Below are 15,103 nucleotides of genomic sequence, written 5' to 3' on the forward strand. Positions count from 1 at the left end.
TTAATGCTGAAAGAGCGTTCTTGCATTGGCGTTTCTGGTATAGAACTAAAATGGTTTCAAGACTTCCTAATTAACAGATACCAAAGAACAGTGATTGGAACGTCCGTATCGGATAAAAGGGAGGTACCTGTTGCTCTACCTCAAGGGTCTGTGCTGGCACCCATAATATTCAATATATATATTAATGATATAACTAGCTCCATTAAGCACTGTGAAATAAAATTGTTTGCTGATGATACATTGCTGATGATAAGTGGGAACAATATTACTGAAATATATGCTAAGCTACAAGAAGATCTTAACAGCGTATATGGTTGGTTATGCGTAAACAGACTAAAAGTGAATGTCAATAAAACGAAATTTATGGTTATATCTAGACGCAATTTTCAAAACAGTGAGCTACAAAACTTAAATATAAATAACGAACTAATTGAAAAAGTCAGCATTATAAAATACTTGGGAATAAAAATAGATGATAAGCTGAATTTCAACGAGCACGTGGATTATACGGTAGGAAAAATAGCGAAAAAGTTATATTTCACACAACGAACCTGCAAATATTTAAATAGAAGGTATAAAATCATCGTCTACAGATCTATAATCGAACCTAATTTTATTTATTGCCCAACTATATTTTTCATCTTGCGAGATAGTCAGATATACAAGCTACAAAAGCAACAGAACCGCGCTATGAGATTCATTCTCAAAAAACGGTATGACACACCTATCAGAGACATGCTATGCTCTCTTAATTGGCTTAGCATTAGACAGCAACTTTTTTATTATACCATAAAATTTATTAAAAACATAATAGAAGGAACTTTGCCTGCGTATTTGAGGACTAATATAAAATATGTAAAAGATGTGCACTCTGTAAATACTCGTAATAAAAATGATTTTAATCTGCCGACTTATAAAACTGAATCTGTATTATAAAGGTCTTAAATCCTATAATGAACTAATGATATTAAATCATGTCATTCCAATAAATTTAAACAAAAATTATACAATTATAGCAGAACACTACCAATTTAGTGCTGGACAGGCGGACTTCCATAGCATCGATAGAATTGCAGCGAAACTATACTGCTATGTAGCGCCAAGACTTCCAAGCTCTTGTGCGCATACAAAAAAGGCTGCCGAAGCACATACTGAAACGCATCACTCGATTAACTCAGTGCATCGCCGTGCAGATGTTGCCTTCGCGCTTTACTAACATGCCTAAAATGCCTACATACTACATAATCACAACGCTTTGTTCGCATGATCTGGAAGTCTCCCATCCATAGTACTCCAAGGTAGGACATAGATGTAACTATTCTAGATTGCATAGTCCAGAAGACAATTATAAACATGTAAAATAGATTTAAGTTAGGCTTAGGAAAACCGTAATAAATAAATACATTATATATTACATTACATTCGCTGGAAATTCGCGACAGCCGTTCTCCCATTCAGCTATTATTTGACAGGTAGGCAATGGAGGAAACATTGTGAATTCATATAAGTGGCGAATTTTTGATACAAACCTTTCAATAGTAAACAACCTCGATCACCTGTTCAATCGCTGTTCGATTACTTAAATCTTTTGCTCAATAGTGTTTTTCAAACATTTTTGTAGACTACTGGTATATTGCATTAATTACTTATTTTAAAGTGTTTGCTTAACTGGCTGCTCACATTTAATCTATTAACTAGATTTTAGAAATGAATTTTAATATGTAGTCTGATTTTCTGTATACACAAACAAAGTGCGAACGTCAAGCTGTGAAGTTGTGTTTTGATTTCTACTGTGCCTTATTTTGTCTTAAATCAATAAATTTGTTTGTTTAAATAATTATTGTGCTAAAATAAGTGTAAACACGTTGTGTACTGCATTGGCAATTTTAAAGTTCTGCTTTTCTTTACTAAAATAAATTGTATCTTAAAAATAATTGATAAAGTGTGTATATCCATACATACATACATATTTGCCGAGTCACTTTGCATATTTGTTGTTGCATTTGATTGGCATTGATATATTTTCAGTTTTCAATTGTTATTTGCTCGTGCACATTTACTTCATTTTCTTTTCACTGCCACAGCTGTTTGCATTGTGTGTTGTTAAGCGTCAGTTAATAGCGATCTTAAACTGCTCATACAGTGATCTTCAAACTGCTCAAACAGTGATTTTCTTACTGTGATCTCCAAACTATTTTCACTGCCTCCGTCTGTTTAATCAATTTTACTTTAACTTATAATGTCTTGCAATTTTGTTAACTGCCAATTGAAAGGTGATACCGAGCGTTTCGTGTCGTGCTGGCTTTGTGATGAGCTTGCTCATATGAGGTGCGCTAGTTTGACAGCAAGGGTGTGTGATGCGATCAACGATAACAAGGGTGTGCGTTGGTCGTGCTTGAAATGCAGATCCACGGAAGTGGATCTTTTTAAGCTTTTCAAACATACCCGAAACGCATTCCCCGAAATCGGTAAGGAACTTTCTACATTAGGGGATAAATTCAAGTATTATGAAAACTTGTTTAAAACTTTCAAATGTATTACCGATTCAGCTGCTAATGCTAACAGCGACAGTCGTGACAGCAAACGAAAACGAACTGATGTCTCGGCTGGCGTATTGACCCTAGACCCCGTTCAAAACATCCAGAACCCAATCGTTCCTACACCTAGCACGATAGAATTAATAAACTTAGCATCTCCAAGTCCTCTTACAGTAGAGCCTTCAACATCAAAGGCACCTCCAACAAAACTAGCAGCTAGAAAAAATACTGAACCTGCAAACCGTTCTCTGGCGACTGAGCCTGGAACTAGGAAGTTGGTTGTAGTCCCTCCTAAAAAATCGATATTCGTGTCAAGATTCGAGAGGGATACTACTGAGGAGGATCTGAAATCGTATATCTTCTCAAAAAGGAAAACCCATGACGTAACAATTCGGAAATTTAATTTTAGTTATGAAAGAAACGTATCTTCCTTTAGATTAGATTTACCTATTGACCATTTTGACACTATCTTGAGTAACGATTTTTGGCCCTCTGGGGCACTTGTGCGGGAATTTGAATATAGGCGGAATAAGAGTGTTCCAAACTTAGCAAAGATCCCTGTTAGTAACACTGAGTCAAAAAACTGATCGAAAAATCTGCTTTAGATATACTTTACCGAAATTTTAGAGGCTTAAACACCAAGTTAACAGAACTGTTTTTAAAATCATTTAACTCAAGCTACGATATAATTGCTTTAACCGAAACCTGGCTGAAACCTCATGTTTTTAACTCAGAGATCCTCTGTAATGACTACCAGATATATCGAAATGACCGTCTGAACAGGGTTGGAGGTGGGGTTCTGCTTGCTGTACACTCTTCAATACCATCTGAAGAGATTTGCGTAACCGCCACCGATACAACTGAGTTCTTGTGCATACGCACACAACTAGCAAATATCCACATTTATTTGGCCATCTGTTATATCCCGCCATCTTCTGAACTGTCCGTTTATATGCATCACATTTCCTTGCTAAGAACTGTTAATTCGATGCTAAAGCCTTCCGATTCCATTATTGTCTTGGGTGACTTCAATATGCCACACATATCATGGTGCATCTCTGACTTTAATATCGTACCAGTTTCGTCAAAGTCTTCCAACAATGAATTTCTAGACGGAATGTCTGAGCTGTGCCTTCAACAAATCAACATCCAATCGAATAAATTCGGAAGAGCGTTAGATTTAGCCTTTGTGGATGATGAATCTAAATATTCCATTAGTCGATGCGAACCCATTATTGAACCTGAAGATGCTTACCACCCTTCCCTCAAAATAGTTTACGAAGTTGTAAATTATGCTTGTAACAGTGGAAATAAACGATACAACTCCAGTTATCGCTTCGACTTTGCGAAGGCCAATTTTAAAAAATTAAATCGTGATCTATCTCGAATAGTGTGGCCAATATTTAATGCTGATGTGGAGCAAAGCGTTTCTCACTTTTACAATACCATTTACTGTCTTTTTGAAAAATACGTACCTAAGCGGATTTGTGTACATTCCGATACAAGCCAAGTATGGTTCACTAAAGAGCTGAAAATTTTAAAGAATAAAAATTCTCGATCTTTCAAGTTGTTCAAAAAGACGGGTTTACATAACCATTACTTACAGTACTCGATTCTACGCTGCAAGTATTTTCAATTGAACAAAAAGTGTTACAAAGCTTATCTTTGTAAAATGAAAAGAAATATAACTTCCAACCCGAAGGCATTTTACTGATTCGTAAACTCTAAACGCAGGGTGAAAGGGTTTCCATCATCCATGAAATTCCAGGATAATATTTCCAGCGATGATCAAGAGATCGCCGACTTCTTTGCGGAATTTTTCAAATCAAATTACTCTATTGAGACCAACGTTTCATCTAATGAATACCCATACCATATTGATTCATGTTATTCAATCAGAGCTCCATTTATATCTTCAGAAGATGTATTATCTTATTTAAAAACTTTAAAAGTATCATATTCATACGGCCCCGACAGGATCCCGACACACTTTCTTAAAAAATGTGCTGCAAACATCTATCAGCCGCTAACAGATTTATTTAATTTATCTTTCAATTATGGCGTTTTCCCAACAATATGGAAGGAATCTTTTCTTATTCCGCTTCATAAAAATGGAAACAGGTCTTCAATAGAAAACTACCGGGGCATAGCAAAGTTATCCGCTATCCCAAAGTTATTTGAGGCTATTGTTACCTACCACCTAACATTCTCTATTTCCCCCATAATTGCAAGCTCGCAGCATGGGTTCTGTAATGGCAAATCACCTATCACCAATTTAATAGAATTTACCACCCACGTTTCTAATGGATTTAGAAAAGGCCTTCACACTGATGTAATTTACACCGATTTCAGTAAAGCTTTCGACAAAGTATCACACCCATTACTTATTCATAAGCTCAGTCAACTCGGTTTTCAACCCCGTCTTATATGTTGGATTTCTTCGTATCTTGGTTATCGTACGCAAAAAGTAATCTTTAAAAATACACTTTCTGGGGTCATCAATGTTTCTTCTGATGTTCCTCAGGGCAGCCATCTTGGTCCGATTCTGTCCTTGTTGTTCATAAACGATATATCTGGTACAATTAAATACTCAAAAATCTTGATGTACGCAGACGATATAAAACTTTTCAAATCATGTGCCTCGGTTGAGGAACATTCCTTGCTTCAAATGGATTTAAATCACTTGGTTACCTGGTGCAATGTAAATTATATGCCGCTCAATCTCAAAAAATGTAAATTCATGTGTTTTTCTCGGAGAGTAAATTATATGCCGCTCAATCTCAAAAAATGTAAATTCATGTGTTTTTCTCGGAGAGTTTCGCCACCAGCTTCATATACAATTAACAACTATAGTCTAGAAACTGTAAATAATTTTATTGACTTGGGAGTCATGATGGATTCCAAACTTAGTTTCAATCTTCATATTAATGCTACAGTGAATAAAGGCAAAGGTGTTTTTGCATTTGTTAAACGGTGGTCAAAAGAATTTAACGACCCTTATACTGTTTTCACACAGAAACTTAATGATCTCATTTCACCTGCTAATGAAATCGTAAATTTTTTGCTTTCACACAGAAGTAACTGCTCGATTAGTATGAAGGATGAGACAGACAATCATGGCGGAACGATACAAGGTGGGAGAATGGTGACATACCTACAAACAAAAAAAATTCCATTTACTTGTAAATTCGATGGACAAATGTCAAAATCGTACCGCGCCGGTAGTTGATGTATCAAATCAAATAAAAAAGGTTATAATCCTGTTCGATGCGGCCACCTTGTATCGTTCCGCCATGCAGATATCGAGGATCCATCTTATGGATCCGCCAAAAATGTTCTCCGCACTCACGGCCCGTAGCACACCAGCACTTACCTAGTTTTGTTTAGTTTTATTTTCCAAATTCAAAAAATGAAATCAAAATTGTTTTTTTTTAGCATGTATTTAAAACTGAATTTATATTTTTAATGTTTATAAACTTTTAGTTCTTAGTTTTACTTATAGACTTTTAGTTCTAATAAAACTTTATTTGCATACTTTAGTTCACCAATGCGGTTCTACTTTTTTTCACAAGTTTCTAATGATACCGCTTGTGCTTTGTTGGTTGCGGATTTTATTTCTCGCGACTGATGGGTCGGCCGGTTGACTTCAAACTGAAAACTGCCGCTAACGCCAACCTGTAGCTCGGCAGTTTTCTCTTCGTTGCTTAGCAACGAAATTAATGATGGCATCCAAAATAAAATCATGGCGTCGAACAACGGCAGTTTCAACCAATCAGAAACTCTCCAAATTGCTCGACTCTAACAATTTTAGTGATGCCAAGTGCATCTGATGTATGGTTGCATCTTGCACATTTCTAAAGAGGGTTGCCATCTACATTTATATTTATGTTTTAAATGCGCATAAATTTGTATATTAGAGATCTCATTATTTTTATTAAATTGTATAGTCGACTTTATTCGCGGTATCTTTTTTGAAAAATTGTATGAAAATTTGTCGTAAACTTGTACTTTAGGCGTTTCGCAAAAAGTATCAGTAAAATTATCGTCTTTATTTTGTAAATCCTTTTGTTTGGTTTGTGATCGCGTTTGGACTGCTAAAACATGCTTTGTAGATTCTTTTATTTCGTCTATACTAATGCGTGAAAGAGCATCAGCCACAACGTTAGATTTTCCTTTTATATATTCAATCGTAAATTTATATTCTGATAGTTCTAATCGAATTCTAGAAAGTTTAGACGAAGGGTCTTTCATGTTAAAAAGATAAACTAGTGGTCTATGATCAGATTTTACTGTGAAATTTGTACCGTAAACATATGGACGAAAATGCTTTATAGCGAAATGTATTGCTAGGAGTTCTAATTCGATAATTGCTTTTTTCTGTTCTGCTTTATTAAAAGATTTTGACGCGAAACAAATTGGTAAATCGTTATCACCGTGCTTTTGGCTTAATATAGCGCCACACCCACTCTTAGAAGCATCTACTGTAATTATAAATTCTTTTGTGAAGTCAGGGTATTGTAGTAGTTGAGGAGACATTAATGCTTGTTTTAGTTTTTCGAAAGCGTTTTCGCACGCTTCGTCCCAAACAAATTCAACTTTTTTCCTATTTAAACGATTTAAAGGCGCTGCCAGTGACGCAAAATTCGGTATAAATCGCCTGTAATAATTTGCAAAGGCGACAAATCGCCTAACCGCATCTTTGTCTTTTGGCTTAGTATACCTTTTAATAGCGTCTATTTTTGAATCGTCTGGCAGCAAACCTTTTGACGTACATTTATGGCCTAGAAAAGTTACTTCAGAACGAAGGAAATTGCATTTGATTGGGTTCAGCTTTAAATTAAACTTTCTACAGGTTTCGAAAACTTTTTCCAAATTTTTAAGGTGGTGTGTCTCACTACAACCAATGACGATAACATCGTCAATATACATAAAAGCCTGATTTGGCGAAATGCCTGAAAATGCTATTGACATCATACGAGAAAATGAGTTTGGTGCAATGTTTAACCCGAAAGGTAAAACTTTCCACCGAAAAGCTCCTCGATCTGTACTGAAAGAAGTTACGTCTCTAGATTTAGGGTGAAGGGGTATGTGGTGAAAACCAGAAAAAAGATCTAAAGTTGAAAAGTATTTGGCTCTGCCAAGATTATCGAGTATGTCATCAACGCGTGCTAGTGGAAATTTGTCGGCTATGAGCTTTTTATTGACTGCTCTGAAATCTACGCACATACGATACGACTTTTTGCCTGTTGGATCTTTTTTCGGTACCAGAATTAAAGGACTGTTATAATTTGAAAAACTAGGTTCGATTAAATCATTCTGTAATAGGTTTTCGACTTGTTTATTGATTTCTTCGCGTTGTGTGTATGGCAAACGGTAATTTTTAATATAGACAGGAGTTTTGTCAGTTAGTCTAAGTTTTTGTTCGTAGAAATTATTAAGCGTCATTAAGTCGGTTTTTAATGCAAAAATATCAGAATATTTCAAACATAAATCAAGTAATTTCTTTTTAGCGTAAGAAGGCATTTGTTTTGCCAAAATTGATTTAAGCTCTTCTATACGTTTTGAATCGATAGGTGTATCATTTATTCGATAGACATTGAAGTTTTTAATGTCTTCAGTTTGAATATTGAAATCTTTTACATACTTGACCTCGTCGGTGGTGTTGATAACTTTTATTATTGGGTTTTTTGTATCAACGATACATTTTGCTGTGAAAACACCGTTACTAAGTTCCTGAGAATCGACAAAAACTGGACTTGTCGAATTTTCCAAACTAAAAACACGAAAAACTTCGCATCTTGGTGGAATTACAAGAGTATTTGTTGAAGTGCTATGCAAAATTGAAACATTTACCTTTTCTGTCCCTTGTCCGAATGTAATTGTGTCATTAGCATAATTGATTATGCATTTGTTCGTTTTTAGAAAGTCTTTCCCTATTATGCCGTCCGAAGGGATATTAAAGTTGTCGTTGACAACATGAAGAGTCAGAGGAAAAAATTTATTTGATGCGATTATACTTGTATTAACTGTTCCTATTGTCGTTACCGTGTCTGTTGTTACGCCTGTAATATTTATTACGTTACTATCGTCTACTTCTACATCGTTTGCCAAACTGGAAATTTTTATTAATGAAATGTCTGCCTGTGAATCTACTAGAAAAGAACATATTTTATGTGAATCGCTACAAGCGACTTCGACGAAATCGGAAAAATTTAAATTTAGACAATATATTGACTGAGAAATATTTAGTCGAATTGCTCCTGCTCCCTCAGTGTTCGCGCCTGAGGGGCTTCGGCATTTAAAGAACGAACATTGGCTGAATTTCTAGAATTTGAACCCTGATTATTGGAATTTCTGTTATTTCCGGACCGATTATTATTGTTATGGTTGGAATTGCTATTGCCTCTATTGTAATTGCGATTATTGCCTCTGTTATAATTGTTATTTCGGAAATTTGTATTATTGTGTTGCCTATTTGCGTTATTGTTAAATCGAAAATTACTATTATTGTTGTACCTGAAATTACTGTTGCCTCTATAATTCCCACGGAAATTATTATATCTTATTGGACGTGACCGAAACGCTAACACTTGCCGCTCTTTAACTTCCTGATCTCGCTCTATAATCATTTTTGCTACTACGTCCTTTGAGTCTTTGAAGGTTGTTGACGCAAGGATTGATTTCACCATATCTGACCTACTATTTAATCTACAAACGCTAATGGTTTGTTCAACTGCCATCTCATGGGCTTTTGCCTTCGTCATACCTTCAATGATTAGACATCGCTCTAACGAGTCAGAAAGCTCTTCTACCTGCTTTGAAAATTCTGAAAAGTTGTTATTGGTTACTCTTAAGGCTGCAATTTTTCCCGCGACAACTTTCGAGTTGTCTGGCCTAATTTCATTACATAGCGCTTCTTTAATTTGGCTGACTGATTCTATATGCGTTGGTAGTGCTTCGCGAGCTTTGCCCTCGAGCTTGGATTTTAAAAATGCAATAAAAGTAGGGGTTAAATTTTCGGTAGAGAATACTTCCATTAATTCAACTTTATTTATAAATGAGCCAAGTGCTAACGGGTCTCCACTGTAGTTGTCTCGCATAATCGAGGCACAAGTACTAATAAACGATTTTTTCTCCTCGATTGTGGCCATGGTTGTAACGTTAAGAATCGGAGTTAGAATAGAGAAACTAGAATTTGGAGTTACAGGCTGATCAGCAAAACCTAAAAAGTCTGCACTCAGGGATAATTTATAATTATGTTCACTTGTTAAGGTATTAGTTGACGATGAACTCGAAGATGAATCAGAATCTTAGTTATTGGAATCTATATCTTGCTCTAAGTTTGTGGAATCTAAATTTTGCTCTGAATTTTCGGGATTTGAATCTGGATTGGAATTTTTAGAAATAACCTTTCCGCTTCTTAGGTCCATACGTGTTGAAACGAATGGACGAAATATTAAAAAATTTTGTTGCAAGATATGTGGTATTTGTTTATGAAGATTGAATAGAAATTTAAAGGAAATTAAATTGGAACGAGTTGAGTTGAGCTCAAAAGAAAATTATGAAAGTATTCTTAAAGGAAATTTATGAAAATATTTTAAAAGAAGTTTGTGGAAGTATGTATTGTTGAAAGCTTTTAGATTATAGTTATAATTATACAATTTGTTAGCGAATACTTATAGCAAAAACGTTAGTTAGTGAATTTTATTGAAATATTAAAGTTAGTGATTAGTTAATGAAAAGAAAGATTAAAGAAATACTTTACGTTTTTGTTGTCCGCAAATCTAAATCCAATGATTGAAATTAGCTGAAAATTTTTCATGTAAAACGGGAATGGGAATTGGGATTCACATGCAATTTAAAAGATGTTGATTGTTTACGAATATATTTATTGAAATGTACGAATTTTTAATTGTACAGAATGTGAAAAAAAAATTTTTTGAATCAGAAATGTATGGCAAAGTTATAAATTTGTTTGAATTTAAATGCAAAGATTATAGAATGGCAAATATTTTTGTACAGGCTTTAAACGGACGCACCGCTTTTATCAAAATTGTATTGTTTTTGTTTTTATAGATACGGGCGCACCGCATCTTTCCAAAATTGTAATATAAATGTCCTCGGACACACCGGGATGTAAAAAAAATTTATGTCGTTATACACGGACGCACCGCTTTAAAGAAAAATTGTAATCATATTTTTAACTGCTTATATGCGGACGCACCGCTTTTGAAAAAGTAACTAAATTTTTGTTTGTATTCTTTTGTGATGGAGCCCACTGTAGGGCAGAGTGGGACTAAAACCAACAATTTTTATTGTTAATTATTAATTATGGCAATTTTTGAAAATACCGAATAAAGCTTTAAAATTTTCCGTTTTTGTCCGACCCTGTCCCACAGTGCCTACCTGGAAGCTTACGCATATACCTATATGTATGTGAAAAATTATTGTTGTTTTTTTTTTTTTTTTTGTAGGAAATAATTTAGTTTAATTTACTACTTTGAATTTAATGAAACAAATTTTGTAATTAGTATGGTAAGTAATTTTTTGAAAAAAAAATTTTTTTTAGAATGTTGGAAAATTTGATATAATATAAAAATCCTTTTTTTTTTGTTTATGTTTATTTCTTCAATAAAAATTTGAAATTTGTAATTTAGTTTATATAATGATGAAAATTTAAAAGCGTAACTTATAAAATGTACATATATAATGAAAAAATGTTTCGCATACCACTGCCGCTCCTACCGCTTGCTGTTTTGCTGCTGCTGGTCTGCCGCTGCGCTTACTGTTCGGCTGCTGCTTCTGCTTCTGCTTAGTGGCTTCACTTTTTGTTGGTATGGATTTGCCGCTATCTGTGGTTTTTTCCGAGCCGCTATTTTACGTGCCGTTATAAGTGACCTGGCTAGTGCCGTTTTACAAAAATTTTGGTACAGTTTTCATTTGTGCTGATTTTTGAAAAAAAATTTTTTTTTTTTTTTTTTTTTTTTTGGTGGACTCAACGTTTTAATAATTTTTATTGTAGATTTTTTTGTTGAAAATGTTTAAATGTTTTACATGTTTTAATAGTTTGGTAATTCATAGTTTTGTCTTTGTATTTTTTGTAAAAAATTTTTAAGTTTTGTAATTTTTGTAGTTATTTTAAATTTTTTTTTGTAACTTTTTGATTTTATACTTTTTGTAGAGATTTTTTAAATATTTTGTAATTTTTTTTGTAAACGGCTTTTACATTTTTGTAGTTTTTTTTTGTAGATTTTTGACGTTTTTAAATTTTTTTGTATATTTTGTATTTTTTTTTGTAGACTTTTTCAAATTTTTATATTTTTTTGTAATAGTTTTTAATGTTTTATAATTTTTTTGTAAAATTTTTTTTGGTTTTAAACTTTTTTTTTGTGATATTTTTTTGATTTTATAACTTTGTATGTATGTGTATTTTGTTAATTATAAATTTTTTTTTTTTTTTAAATTTTAAATTTTAAGTGGGGTTTTTTTTCTTCAATTCCCACGCCTGTTAGGAGGCTTGCCTCCTTCCGGCCACTCGCCGCATTTACAGGGCTTCGGCCCACGGTCGCCATATCGAGGATCCATCTTATGGATCCGCCAAAAATGTTCTCCGCACTCACGGCCCGTAGCACACCAGCACTTACCTAGTTTTGTTTAGTTTTATTTTCCAAATTCAAAAAATGAAATCAAAATTGTTTTTTTTTAGCATGTATTTAAAACTGAATTTATATTTTTAATGTTTATAAACTTTTAGTTCTTAGTTTTACTTATAGACTTTTAGTTCTAATAAAACTTTATTTGCATACTTTAGTTCACCAATGCGGTTCTACTTTTTTTCACAAGTTTCTAATGATACCGCTTGTGCTTTGTTGGTTGCGGATTTTATTTCTCGCGACTGATGGGTCGGCCGGTTGACTTCAAACTGAAAACTGCCGCTAACGCCAACCTGTAGCTCGGCAGTTTTCTCTTCGTTGCTTAGCAACGAAATTAATGATGGCATCCAAAATAAAATCATGGCGTCGAACAACGGCAGTTTCAACCAATCAGAAACTCTCCAAATTGCTCGACTCTAACAATTTTAGTGATGCCAAGTGCATCTGATGTATGGTTGCATCTTGCACATTTCTAAAGAGGGTTGCCATCTACAATTTATTTTAATGCATTTATTTTGGCACTACACAGACAATGACATTTGCTTTGACAAATGACATTTTTAAGCACTGAACACACCAAAAACTAAGAAGTGGAAAGCTGCCAACAGAGTTGCATTGTGCTTTTGACTTCATTAGGCATTCGATTAGCTACTAATGAAATAATAATAGATTCGAATTTTGTAGGGAAAATTGAGCTCAATAAGCGTCTTAATGTAGAAAATTGCCTTTATTATTCAATAAGCCGTCTGTGTGAAAACAGTATTAGATAACTAAAGCACTTTTTGCAACATTAGTTAGGTCAATATTAGAATACGGCTCGATAATTTGGAATCCGCGTTATCAAGTCCATGCAGACAGTCTCGAATCAATACAAAAACAATTTTTACTATTTGCCTTAAGAATTTTCCAATGGGACTCTTTAACTAATCTTCCACCTTATACTAATCGATTAAAGCTTATCAATCTTCCAACTCTTGCTAGTCGAAGGGAAATGCTTGGTGTAATATTTATGACAAAACTTTTAAATGGATAAATTTCGAGCCCATTCCTTCTGAATGAAGTGAACTTTTGCGTTCCCTCTCGGACATCGAGACACTTCAAACCTCTTCTGCTGAAACAATGTAGAACGAATTTCGAACAAAATGAACCTTTTCGGCGTTTATGCCAAGTTTATAACTCTCACTCAAACACATTTGATAGCTCGGACTCCCTTTTTTCTATAAAAAAAGATTGTTCTCACCTCTCTAAATTAATGTATAATACGTTTGCTTCTGTTCTCTTTAAGTATTACGCTTGGCTGATGAAATTTCTTCTGTAGCTGAGCAGTCTCAGATCGTGACGCTTGACAAACCGCTGCCCATCAAAGACTCGGCAAAATAAAAAAAAAAAAATAAAAAAAAAGTTATTATATACACGGCCACCGTGGTGTGATGGTGCGTGCTCCGCCTATCACTCCGTATGCCCTGGGTTCAACTCCCGGGCAAAGCAACATCAAAATTTTAGAAATAAGATTTTTCAATTAGAAGAAAATTTTTCTAAGCGGGGTCGCCCCTCGGCAGTGTCTGGCAAGCGCTCCGATTGTATTTCTGCCATGAAAAGCTCTCAGTGAAAACTCATCTGCCTTGCAGATGCCGTTCGAAGTCGGCATAAAACATGTAGGTCCCGTCCGGCCAATTTGTAGGGAAAAATCAAGAGGAGCACGACGCAAATTGGAAGAGAAGCTCGGCCTTAGATCTCTTCAGAGGTTATCGCGCCTTACATTTTCAAACCTTTTTTTCATTCTCTGGCCATTCGCGACAACGGTTCTCCCTGTCAACTATTATTTAACAGGCAGGTATGGCAATGGAGGAATAGAAAGATTTTTTACTTGTATGAAATCACAATGGGAGGAATAGAAAGATTTTTACTTATGAATTCACAATCATCACAAGTCAGCTTTTCTGATTTAAAGTACGTGCACACTAAGCGACGCGCCACGTAGCGACAAAATATTCTTTGCATGTATTCTTATGAAACCATGCCCGCCAAGGGCAGCAGCACTGCGCGGCACGGCCATGAGCGACTATGTTGATCAAATAGGCAAATAGTGAAGCGCCGCTGCCGCTACATGTCGCGCCGCTTAGTGTACACGCAGTTTTAGTTACGTTCCATTGAGACTTGAGCGAGATACGGATAGAAATTTAACATGCAAATGCAACAACGTTGTGATCCTCATATTTATCTGGTTCAATTTCTGATCCGTATAGCAGTTCTGTTCGTTTCGTTTTCTGTAGTAGATTTTTTGACAGCTAACCACTTTTGAGTTGGTATCACTCATGGCTCAACTATATGGTTGGCTCATCTCTACAGCAACAACACACCTTTGTTCACATTGCCAAAATCAGCATGTAGGTGTTAGACGAATGGAATGGAGTGAAAACATAAAACTTAGCAGCATTTGTATGTAGTAAGAAAATTTTGTAAATTCGTTGGTTTCATTTTAAGTTTGCCATCTCCTTCTGACAATCCCTACTCCAGTGAAATGAAAAAAATAAAATCAGCTGGTGAGATGAGCGAACCATATAGTTGAGCTATTGTAGCCTGAACTAAAAATGTGTACATTTGTGTATACATACAAGATTTCGCCATATTTAAAAGCAAAAACAATGACAGAGTAAACAACTTGAAGATGATGTAAGGAAAATAGTTTGCTTACGTGCAAAACTATTTAAATGTTAATAATTCTATCAGTATCTTAAAATTTTGTGTACTTTTCTACTTATTTTCAACAAAACAGATGTTTTTTATTAGTGCTGCCAGCTCTCATAAAGTTGATCCAGATCGTTCCAATGAGATTTGAGCCAGAGCCAGAGCTCGATAAACCAATGGAACGGCCCTTTTATGGTCAAATAAAACTGGTATTGGACCAAAACT

General features: G+C 34.7%; 1 protein-coding gene across 1 annotated transcript; it reads right to left on the reverse strand.

Annotated features, from left to right (window-relative positions):
- Positions 1-6,439: 6,439 nt before the first annotated feature.
- LOC137240136 (uncharacterized) lies at positions 6,440-12,708 on the reverse strand. Its single transcript, XM_067766079.1, has 2 exons — positions 11,268-12,708; positions 6,440-10,963 (listed from the first exon to the last, which is right to left on the reverse strand). Exon 2 carries the CDS (start codon positions 9,686-9,688, stop codon positions 8,783-8,785), a length of 906 nt encoding a protein of 301 aa, XP_067622180.1. The 5' UTR covers positions 9,689-10,963; positions 11,268-12,708; the 3' UTR covers positions 6,440-8,782.
- Positions 12,709-15,103: the final 2,395 nt, after the last annotated feature.

Source organism: Eurosta solidaginis, chromosome 2, assembly GCF_040869045.1.
Source record: "Eurosta solidaginis isolate ZX-2024a chromosome 2, ASM4086904v1, whole genome shotgun sequence".
NCBI lineage: Eukaryota > Metazoa > Arthropoda > Insecta > Diptera > Tephritidae > Eurosta > Eurosta solidaginis.